General features: G+C 43.9%; 1 protein-coding gene across 1 annotated transcript in view; it reads left to right on the top strand.

Annotated features, from left to right (window-relative positions):
- Window positions 1-10,862, top strand: part of LOC143292099 (sodium/hydrogen exchanger 9B2-like) — a 25,896-nt gene extending 15,034 nt beyond the window's left edge. The window contains exons 6-12 of the mRNA XM_076602282.1: window positions 1,729-1,904; window positions 2,437-2,543; window positions 3,255-3,419; window positions 4,021-4,129; window positions 5,336-5,472; window positions 7,559-7,636; window positions 8,446-10,862. Of these exons, the coding sequence (XP_076458397.1) occupies window positions 1,729-1,904; window positions 2,437-2,543; window positions 3,255-3,419; window positions 4,021-4,129; window positions 5,336-5,472; window positions 7,559-7,636; window positions 8,446-8,643 (970 nt within the window). The 3' untranslated portion in view covers window positions 8,644-10,862. The remainder of the gene's footprint in view (window positions 1-1,728; window positions 1,905-2,436; window positions 2,544-3,254; window positions 3,420-4,020; window positions 4,130-5,335; window positions 5,473-7,558; window positions 7,637-8,445) is intronic.
- Window positions 10,863-12,146: the final 1,284 nt, after the last annotated feature.

Raw genomic sequence — 12,146 nt, 5'->3', positions numbered from 1 at the left:
GACGGATATGGGGGGAAGGGGGAGGGGTTGCGTGTAAAGTGGGGTCAGGTACCCTCATGGATGAGGATGTGGATGGTGGGGGTTGTTTGTGTGTCCTTGATACTGGTAACTCGAATGCTATTACTACAACTATGTTTCTTCTATGCTATTGTTTTCAGTGTTTTTTTCTTCTCTTTTTATCATTCATTCATTGTTATTACAAATCCTCTTCATGCGATGTCCCTTCCTTCTCCATCTACCTCTTCTCATATTCCTTCTACTACTACTACTACTGCTTCTGCTGCTGCTATTACTACAACTGCTACTACTATAGTTGCTGCCGCTGCTGCTACTGATGATGATGCTGACACTGCTGCTTCTGCTGCCGCTGCTGCTACTGCCTGCTACATCGTTGCCGATGTTCTTCTCGTTACTACAGCTGTTTTTGCTACTACAACTGCTATCAGTACTGCTGCATATTGCTGCTAAAACCGCTTTTGTTGCTATTGCTCCTCTTCCTCCTTCTCCTCCTCCAACTACTACTACTACTATTACTATCATCATCATCATTAATACAATAATACCACAACCGATGCTGATTTTATCGATGTGGCTGCAATCGTTCTCTTTTTGGGGAACGTTTTCGTGATGTCAGTGGTATCGCCATGTAGTTCGCATGCCAGACCACCGGCTCCCCATGAAACTGCTGTACGGTGAACTCCAACATGGCAAGCGCTCCCATGGAGGCCAAAAGAAGAGCTTCAAAGACACTCTGAAAGCTTCCCTGAAGGCCTTCAGCATCAGCTACGACACTTGGGAGCTGAATGCAATGGACAGACCAAAGTGGCGTTCAGCTGTCCACAAAGGCGCCAAATCCTGTGAGGCCAACAGAATCGCTGCAGCAGAGCAACGCAGACAGGCCAGGAAAAGCAGTGCCAGCAAGTCCCCGACAGCCGCCACCATCCCCTGTCCACACTGCGTCAGAACCTTCCGGGCGCGGATTGGCCTGACCAGTCATCTGCGCACCCACAGAGCCCAACCCCCCCCCCCCCCCCCCCAGGATGACTAGATGGTCCTCGTCGATCCCGACGGACGAACCACCACCAGGTGTCGCCAGCTGTGGTGGTGTCCAGCATGTTGGGCCTGTCAGACCGGGGCTACGGGCTGGACAAAGACATACCCACTGCTGCTGCTGCTACTACTGCTGTTGCTAATGCTTTTGCTGCTGATTGCTAATTCATTCCCTCTTACATTGCTGTGTATACGTAGCATAACCGATCCCCCTCCTGCTCCTACTTCAACCCATCCTTACTACTGCTGCTGTAACTGCTGTTTCACCTCCCCCTCCTACTCCTGCTGCTACTATTATTGAGGATGATGATGATTATGATGATGATCGTGATGGTGATGGCGACGAGGAAGATGATGATAACGATAAGACAACGATAATGATAACAATAGCAACAACGACGACCACGACGACGACGTTGTTGATGATGACGACGACGACGATGATGCCGACGACGATGTTGATGATGATGATGATGACGACGATGATGACGATGACGATAATGTCAAGACAACGATAACGATGATGATGATGATGATGACGATATCAATGATGATGATGACGATGTCAATGATGATGATGATGATGATGATGACGACGATGTTGACGATGACGATGACAACGATAACGACGACGATAATAATGTGGCTACAACCGACCTCTTTCTTTCTGGGGGACAGTTTCGTGCTATCAGTGGTGTCACCAGCCGTGGTGGTGCCCAGCATGTTGGGCCTGTCAGACCGGGGCTACGGCCTGGACAAGGGCATACCCACCCTCATCGTGGCTGCCGTCAGTCTGGATGCCGTGCTGGCCATCACGGGCTTCGGGGTCTGCCTGGGCATCACCTTCACTTCCGGTGAGAGAGAGAGAGACAGAGACAGAGACAGAGACAGAGAGACAGAGAGAGAGGTGTAGGGGCGAACGAGCGTGGTAGGGGTCGGGTTGATGGTTGGGGTGGTGTGTGTGTGTGTGTGTGTGTGTGTGTGTGTGTGTGTGTGTGTGTGTGTGTGTGTTTGCCTCTGTGTTTTTGTGTGTGTCTGAGTATGTGCGTCAATGTGTGTCTACATGTATGTGTGTAAAAGAGCGTGTGCGTATTTATGCGTGTGTGGGTGGACGGGTGTGGATATATTTGGTGGGTTTCGATATATAATCATGTGTGTGTGTGTGTGTGTGTGTGTGTGTGTGTGTGTGTGTGTGTGTGTGTGTGTGTGTATTTGTGGTGCATGTGCGTGCGTGTGTGTGTGTGTGTGTGTGCGCGCGCGCGCGTGTATGCGTGTGTGTATATGTGTCTCTGTGTGTGTATATATGTATTTGTGGTGCATGTGGGTGCATGCGTGCGTGCGTGTGTGTGTGTGTGTGTGTGTGTGTGTGTGTGTGTGTGTGTGCAGGGGACCTGGTGTGGACTCTGTTCAAGGGGCCCCTGGAGGCGGTGGTGGGCATCGCCTTTGGCTGTGTGGGAGGTGTCTTCCTCTGGTACATCCCCCAGAGATCCAGTGTAAGTTTCAGTTTCGCTTTCTCAAGGAGGCGACACCGTGCGTTCAGACAAATGCAGGATTATACATTTCGCCACATCTGCTAGGAAGATGCCTGAGCAGGCAGCCTACGCACTTTGTCAGGCCTTGAGAACTTGCATATATTTGTCTGCGTGTCAGGGTGGACTTCTCCTGCAGAATTTTGCCAGAGGACAACATATAATGTTGCCACGGGTTCTTTTTTCAGTGTGCTAAGTGCGTGTAGCACAAGTAACCTCGGTTTCTCATTTCACCCGAATGACTAGATACTCAGTTAGATATTCTAGTCAAACTTGGAGAAAAAGGACGAGACCGAGATTCGAACCCAGACCCTAGCGAACACTGTATTTTCAGAAACGTGTTTTAACCATTCTGCACCTTACTTGAGTGTAGGTTGTAAGAAAGGTGTGTGCGTGTGTGTGTGTGTGTGTGTGTGTGTGTGTGTGTGTGTGTGTGTGTGTGTGTGTGTGTGTGTGTGTGTGTGTGTGTGTGTGTGTGTGTGTGTGTGTGTTTTCAGTCAACCGTAGTGGGGTTTTTTTCAGTTGATGATGATTATTATTATTATTATTATTATCACTATGTCATATTGATGGAGAAAACTTAAGGTAAAAGACAAAAAAAGACAAGTCCATACAAAGAAGAAAAGGGAACCGATCCAATGCATTAACAACAACAGAATCATTCTCTGGATGCAGAAAAACCTCACGCTGTTCCGCTCGGTAATGCTGTTCGGGGGAGGCCTCGTGTCCATCTTCGGCAGCAAGTACATCAAGTGGTCAGGCGCCGGCCCTCTGGCCTGTCTGGCCATTGCCTTTGTTGCCGGACTCCGCTGGAGGAAGGAGGTGCCCCAGGGGAAGAAGGTGAGGGTGTAGAGGTAAGGGTAGAGTGGGGGTGTGTGTCATCCTGAGTCGCTACCTGTTTTGTTGTTGCTGTTGTTGTTGTTGATGATCTTCTTTTTTTTCTAGGTCGCTCTTTTCTTTCAGCTAGGGCTGTTCAAGATATGAACCAGTTTTTGTGTGATTCTTTCTTTCCTAAGCGGTGGATAATAATGTTTGTAATAAATTAATCAGTATTGATTAATAAATCGATCAACTAATTAATCAATCATTTATCCAGTTCTGCGTAATCGATCGTTAAATGTCTCATTTGGATGGAAAAGAGTCTTCTTTACAAGGAATAAAGAAAAGGGGAATGGGGAGGGGGGAGGGGGTCACCCTCACACACACACACACACACACACACACACACACACACACACACACACACACACACACACACACACAAACACGTATCGCATAGTGTTGTGTTGTATTGTATTGTATTGTATTGTACTGTATTGCATTGCACTGCTTTTTGTCACAGCGTATTTCTCTGTGCGAAATCTGTGCAGCCCGGCCCACATTTATCTTATTTTTGTTTTGTTTTTCTCTCTTTTTTTTTTCTCTGCCTGCACGAATGCAGACTCCCGTGGAGGAGGTGATGGGGGTGCTGTGGATGGTGTTCCAACCTCTGCTGTTCGGTCTGATTGGTGCCAAGGTGGACCTGTCCAAACTGGAACCCACCACTGTCGGTAAGGTCTTGGTTATTGACTTGGCCAATGGCGGTGCTTCTTTGAGCTTCTTCTTCTGTTGGCTAGTGTGTGTTACTCTGTGTGTGTGTGTGTGTGTGAGTGTGTGTGTGTGTGTGTGTGTGAGATAAAGTATTGTATGCTTACTCAGTTACGCTCAGTGAATACAATTCATTGATTCATTCACCCATTCTTTAATTCTCTCTCTCTCTCTCTCTCTCTCTCTCTCTCTCTCTCTCTCTCTCTCTCTCTCTCTCTCTCTCTCTCTCTCCAGGTTTAAGTTAGTACGTATTTTACATTTTGTTGTGGCTGAGTGATCACCATATTGTGTACTTTTGACCTCTTTCTAGGGGCCGGAGGCCTGGAGATTAAAGTTTTGTTCTTGTTCTCTCTCTCTCTCTCTCTCTCTCTCTCTCTCTCTCTCTCTCTCTCTCTCTCTCTCTCTATCTCCCCAGTCTATATATTTCGGAAGCATGGGATTTTCGAAAGAAAACAGTATTTCGGATCCCCAAATATGAAAACAGAACAAAACAATCTTACAAAATTACACCTGGACTGTTATCATTCACTCTCAGAAAAAAAAACAACAACCAAGTGTTATCGGCTATGTCACTGGATGATAAAAATTTGATACATATGCATGAATGTGTGTATGTGTATGTGTGTGTGTGTGTGTGTGTGTGTGTGTGTGTGTGTGTGTGTGTGTGTGTGTGTGTGTGTGTGTGTGTGTGTGTGTAACAATGTTCATTCATTATGGATGGTCGACCTGACAGATGTTATAAGCTGTTTTATGTCAGTCTCATTTTCTGTATTTGTGTTAATTATGCGTGTGTTGAGTATATCAATTTACATTTTGTTTGTTTATTTGATCTTATGTCTCTTGAAAATGTATGTATCCTCCTGTCACAAGGACTGAACAGTCAATGACAGTAAAACATCAAAGGGTCAAAGCGTCTCTCTCTAGTCTCTCTCCCAACCATCTGCTTAGACGTAATAAAGTAAAGAAGGTCATGTCCATGTACAGTCTGATATTATATTGTGTGGTGCTGTGCATGTATTATAATACCTCCTCCTACGCCCACCTTCAGATCCTTAGGTTTCTCTTTGTCTTTTTGTCTGTTCATTTATTCATTGATACATTAACATACAGTATCGTGTGTGTGTGTGTGTGTGTGTGTGTGTGTGTGTGTGTGTGTGTGTGTGTTGCAGGGTACGGGGTGGCCGTGCTGTTCCTGGGGTTACTGTTCCGTCTGATCATGGCCTTCGTGGTGGTGTTGAGGTCTGACCTGAACCGTAAAGAACGGTTCTTCGTGCCCATCACCTGGCTTCCCAAAGCCACTGTGCAGGTATTTGTATTTGTATTTCTTTTTATCACAATAGAGTTCTTAGTGTGAAATTCGGGCTGCTCTCTCCAGGGAGAGCGCGTCGCTACACTACAGCGCCACCCATGATTTGGTATTTTTTCCTGCGTGCAGTTTTATTTGTTTTTTCTATGGAAGTGGATTTTTCTACAGCATTTTGCCAGGAACAACCCTTTTGTTGCCGTGGGTTCTTTTACGTGCGCTAAGTGCATGCTGCACACGGGACCTCGGTTTATCGTCTCATCAGAATGACTAGCGTCCAGACCACCATTCAAGGTCTAGTGGAGGGGGGAGAAAATATCGGCGGCTGAGCAGTGATTCGAACCAGCGCGCTCAGATTCTCTCGCGTTACCTCTAGGCCATCACTCCACTGCGTCACCATGACGTGTTTGCCTTCATGAATAGAATGATTGTGATGGATGATGATGATGATGATGATGATGATGATGATGACAAAAAGAACGGTTCTTCGTGCCCATCTTCTGGCTTCCCAAAGCCACTGTGCAGGTATGACGTGTTTGTCTTCATGAATAGAATGATGGTGGTGGTGATGTTGACGGTGACCATGATGATGATGATGATGATGGTGATGATGATGGTGTCAAAAAAGAACGGTACTTTATGTCCATCCACTGGTTGCCTGCAGCTACTGTGCAAGTATGACGTGTTTGTCTTCATGATTAAGATGATGGTGATGGTGATGATTATGGCGATGGATGGTGATGATGGTGGTGATGATGATGATGATGATGATGGTGATGATGATGATGATGATGTCACGTGATGATGTTGGTGAGAAAAAGAACGGTACTTTATGTCCATCCATTAAATACCTACAGCTACTGTGCAGGTATGACGTGTTTGTCTTCATGATTGAGATGATGGTGATGGTGATGATTATGGTGATAATAGTGATGATGATGATGATGATGATGATGATGACAAAAAGAACGGTTCTTCGTGATCATCTCCTTGGCTTCCCAAAGCCACTGTGCAGGTATGACATGTTTGTCTTCATGATTATGATGGTGATGATGATGGAGATATTGATGATTATGATGGTGATGATGATGATGATGATGATGACGACAGCAAGAACGGTTCTTCATGCCCATTTTTCCAGCTAAGTTTGTCACGATCCCAAGGCCGGGATAAAAAGAAAGGGATAGGAAATTAAAAAAAAAAAACATAACCCAAATAGCAAAACGTGAAAGACGAGAAACTGCATAAAAATACATATCTCAGATGGGAAAAAGGAATGAATGAAGGTGGAGGAGGCCGATTCTAGCTAGCTAAGTACCCCCTACCCAATTAGAAGATGTGTACGCCTCAACTACCAAGTGGAAGAGCATAGGGGTTGATCTGGATTAGAATAAAATAACTCCCCTCCCCCTTCACTGAAAGATAATGTCAACTAAATAGTATAATGTTTCCTCATACATGCACTTTTGGGTAGTGATCCGTTGTCAGATTTTCAAATCATGTAGGTAGAAGGCAGAAACAGCATGGGGGACATCCCAGAACGTCCCCCGTGGGACAGTTTAGGACACTGGCTTGTCCCGCGTAGGACAACTTAGGACACTAACTAGTCCCCTGGGGGACGATTTAGGTCACTGATTCGTACCCCGTGGGACCTGCGGAAAGGGAGGGGGGTTACAGTTTGGGACGTTACACCGGGGACAGACTTGCCCCGGTCTCCCCCTGTGGGTCTGCATCATTCAGTGTCTAGTTCTCTGGGTCTCAGTCTCGTTTTCTTTCTGTCTCTCTGTTTGTATCTCTCTATATCTTTCTCTCTGTACGTCTGTCTGTCTATGTCTCTCTCTGTCCCTCTCCGTCTCGTTCTGTCTGCCTCTCTCTCTCTCTGTCGCTGTGTGTCTGTCAGTCTGTCTGTATGTATGTCTGTCTTTCTCTCTTATTACTGTCTGCCGTGTTACGACTACTACTACTGCTACTACTGCTGCATTTGCTGCTACTTCTACTACTACTACTGCTGCTGCTGCTGCTATCACACCTTTGTCTCCCATCTAGACTGCTCATATAAAGCGTGTGGCTGTGTATCTGTGATTCATAGGCTGCTATCGGCGGCATCGCCCTGGACACTGCCATAGAACTGGGAGCTGGTGCCAAGGCTGTGGAACTGGGCAGAGAGGTCAGTTTTTACATAATTATTCTAATGATGATTTTAATGACGATGATGATGATGATGATGATGATAATAGTGACGATGATGATGAACTGCCACAACAACTACTACTGCAGCTGCAACTACTGGGAATGAGGATGATATATTGGCCACTTTCCACTATCCCACAATATTTTAGTTAACCAGCAAAGGCATACACTCATATAACTTGGATACAAAACGTACGCGTGCATGCACACACACACACACACACACACACACACACACACACACACACACACACACACACACACACACACACATGAAAACCCACACATACACATGCAAATATGTGCTCGCGGAAGTGCTGATTCTGAAAATAACCTGCGTTGAAGAAATAGTTAATCTAATATATGAATATAGTCCTTGAACAGAGACCACATCTTCTCACACTTGTTTCTACCAATTGCATCATCGCCGTCATTAACCAGCTGCCTTATCGCTTTTATCAACCAACGGCATTACGCTCTTATCAACAAATGACATTACGACTCTTACCAACCAGTGGCGTTACCCCTCCCATCAAAAATGACACAATCGCTCTCATCAAACAATGACACAATCGCTCTCATCATCCAATGGCATTACCCCTCTCATCAACCAATGATACAATCGCTCTCATCAACCAATGGGATTACGCTATCATCAACCTGTGTAATTACCGCTGTCCTCAAACTATGTCATTACAGTCCTCATCCGGTGATGCCATTACCACTCTTATCAACCAATGGCACAACCGCTCTCATCAACCAATGCTATGATCTCTCTGTTTTCAGGTGCTGACGTTGGCAGTGCTGGCGATTGTTATCACGGCTCCGATTGGCTCCTTGCTGATCGCTTTGATAGGGCCACGCCTGTTGCACAGGACAGAGCCAGGGCAGAATACATCCGTCCAGACAGTGGAGGCTTTGGAAAGACAGGAGGAAAAACCTGGAGGGAACGTCAACCATGCAGTGACAACCGACGAAGAATGAATAGATAATTAGGCTCATGGTTGATGTTTGTTTTCTTGTTGTTCACAGTGATGAAGAAGAAGAAGATGGTGTTGATGATGATGTAATTGTAACTAATGTTGATGTTGATGTTGTTGTTGAAGTGTTGTTGCTCGTGTCATTGTTAATGTTGTTGCTGTTCTTGTTATTGTTTTTGTAGTTGTTGATGATGAAGTAAAAAAAAAAAATTGTTGTTGTTGCTGCTGCTGTTTTTATAGTTCAATATGTAATCGTGATATGAAATCATTCGCTTGAGTAATAAGGTTGCATTGAAAGTGTTCCTTTTTAAGGAAAAAATAACAACAAGCGGGCCGAAACACTATTCAAGCAGATAGACAGAAAAATCAACGAAATGTGCCAATCAGCCAACCAACCAGCCAACCAACCAGCCAACCAACATAAAAAGCATTCAGAAAATCAAACCAGGCGATTGAAAGTCATAGATCCATTATTTCCTCCCACACTCAGAATTATGATGAGAATACACACACACACACACACACACACACACACACACACACACACACACACACACACACACACACACACACACACACACATACATGCAGCACAATAACATTGTAATAACAATACAAAAAAAAGGCTTTGCTTATAACCTGGTAATGGGTATAATCAATATTGTTTGTTGTCATTATGATATGATCATCAGTCTATGTATACCTATATAAAAATTGCTTATATGTTGCGATAATGCTTAAATTGTGCATTATATCAATTTTCATTTACATATATGCTCATTATTTTTCTGTGTAATCTTGCGTGGGCTACATTTTGCTTTTCCTGTTCTGTCGTTCTGTTTTTTCAATATACCCCCATGGGGTCTTTTTTAAAGAATGTTTTGTATAAACATAAACCTTGAAACCAGCATAACTTCTCTTGTCCTGTGAACAAAATGTAGTCAATAATTTCGTAATCAGTAGTATTCTACTACTTATCTCAACTCGAGGGAACATGTTTTGTTTTCAGATTTTGATAAACTGCTCAGATTTAATTTTACAGTGTTTTGACTGCTTTTGATTGCTTTATGTACTTTGTATGTTTTGATTTTGTAAATTTGCGCTATGTGTTAGTGTGTGTGTGTGTGTGTGTGTGTGTGTGTGTGTGTGTGTGTGTGTGTGTGTGTGTGTGTGTGTGTGTGTGTGTGTGTGTGTGTGTGTGTGTGTGTGTGTGTGTGCTGTTCTTAATACTGACTGTTTTATGCCCCAGGTTTTGACTCGAGTTTGGTTTCATTTGAACTGTGTAGATGAAATGATGTCATAAGAACACGAGCTGTGCATAATGATATAAATAATCACAACATGCATATAATACACCATATCATTATAATCATGTCTTACACCGATTCGAGTTTGTTCTTTGATTGAAATATGTTTATGAAACATGATCTATATCATTACGAATGTATGCATGAGTTACACTAATCATAATGATATGTCTCTGACGGGACCAAATGACTTACAATTATTGTACATAAGATTCACCCCGTAGATGTGCACTTTCTGTAATAATATGTTATGTGGACCATGATGAATTCTTCAGGGCTGGGTTGAGCAAGCGATCTTTGGAGCGATTCGTTTGTTTCACGCTAAGACTGTCCCTAAGTCAACGGGAATGGCTTGCACTGGCTTCCCATATCTCGCAGGACTTACAGACTAATTAACACGTATTTCATATCTTAAAGGATACTTAATCGACATACCGATATCGATACTACTACCTTTTTGATGTATTGTCGATGTGTAGGCCTACTCCTTTTTGGTGTATTTATGCTCGGCTTCTGATTCAAAAGTGCTAACAGATTCCAAACAGAAAAGAACATAGCGCTCTTTCACCTATCTTGGCCCGGTAGTAATGAACCTGCTACCCGTTCCAGTACATGACGTGGATTCCTCGGTCCAGTTTCAAAAGTTTCTCACAACACATCACTTCTGTTCTGCCAACGCGAATGTATTAACTAATGCGTTTCTTGCACTTCTGCTTGCTGTGCAGAGGAAGGAGAAAGGTGAGCAGAATGTTTAAGACGTCGTTTTTCTGCCAGTGCAGTGTCTATGAGGGTCTAGTGTTCATTCGATTCCCAGTATCGCCCAAGTTTAACTGGAAAATCAAAACTGAGCGTTTGGTTATTCGGATGAGACGATAAACAAAAGTCCTGTGTGCAGCATGCACCTGACGCACTTAAACAGAACCCGTGACAACATGGATGTTTTCCTCTGGAAACAGTGCACGGATTATTTCAGTTAGACTAAGGAAAACTCTTAACGCCAAGAAAACAAATTTTGCGTGTGCAACGATCGCTTGCATGCAGCCCAGCTCTGGTGCTTTGGTAATGGAATCTTTGATTTTATGTGTTCCTCTGATGGGTGCGGATTTGTATTAAAGTGGTTTTACAAAAGTACTTGCTGTTTTCTGACTTTTTTTTGTTCTCTCTCTCTCTCTCTCTCTCTCTCTCTCTCTCTCTCTCCCTCTCTCTCTCTCTCTGTGTTTGTGTGTACATATATGTCTGTGTGTGAGAGAGAGAGAGAGAGAGAGAGAGGGAGAGAGAGAGTGTGTGTGTGTGTGCCAATGCATACATACATATCTCTGTGTGTGTGTGTGTGTGTGTGTGTGTGTGTGTGTGTGTGTGTGTGTGTGTGAGGGATAAGACAAGACAAAATTCTTTATTTTCGAGGAAAAGAGAAAGCACTGGTGAGCTTTTTTTTCATCCAGTCCCCTCCCTGAAACAATGTCTACACAATATAATACTATATTATATATGTCATTGTATGCACTACACAGTGCTACTTAAAGTCATAACATGCGTACACAATACTACATGAAGGCATCAGCATGGTAATACACACACACACACACACACACACACACACACACACACACACACACACACACACACACACAGAGAGAGAGAGAGAGAGAGAGGGAGGGAGGGAGGCACAAGCATGGTATTAATAAACTACATAGGAAGGGGGAAAAAGAGAACACACACACTCTCTATCTCTTACGCACACGCACACTTACACACACACAAGTATACATTGTGTATGCTATCAAATACTATACTAATGTAAATATGAAACAGTAAGTCTAACAGAGATACACACACCAATAACAAGGGGGGGGGGGATGCTCATTGCCAAAGGAAGCATAATTCAGCATATGAAATAGAATATGAAAATAAAAATGTCACAGTTGAAGGTGAGATAGACACAAAGAGAGAGAGAGCGGAAATAAAGCAATATCAGCTAATGGATAGATAATCTCATATTATATGGAACATATTATAGAGAACAGCAGGTCAAGTAAGAAAACAAAGTAACGAGAGAGAGAGGGAGGAGAGAGAGAGAGAGAGAGAGAGAGAGAGAGATGCTATCACCTCAAAGTCATGACGTGTGAATTTTTTAAGTTTCACTAGATGACAGACACCGTCACGGGCCTACATGTGCGTGCATACATGATTTGCAAGTTAT

This window comes from Babylonia areolata, chromosome 18 (genome assembly GCF_041734735.1).
Source record: "Babylonia areolata isolate BAREFJ2019XMU chromosome 18, ASM4173473v1, whole genome shotgun sequence".
In the NCBI taxonomy this organism is placed as follows: Eukaryota; Metazoa; Mollusca; class Gastropoda; order Neogastropoda; family Buccinidae; genus Babylonia; species Babylonia areolata.
This window is presented reverse-complemented; position numbering and strand designations above follow the sequence as displayed.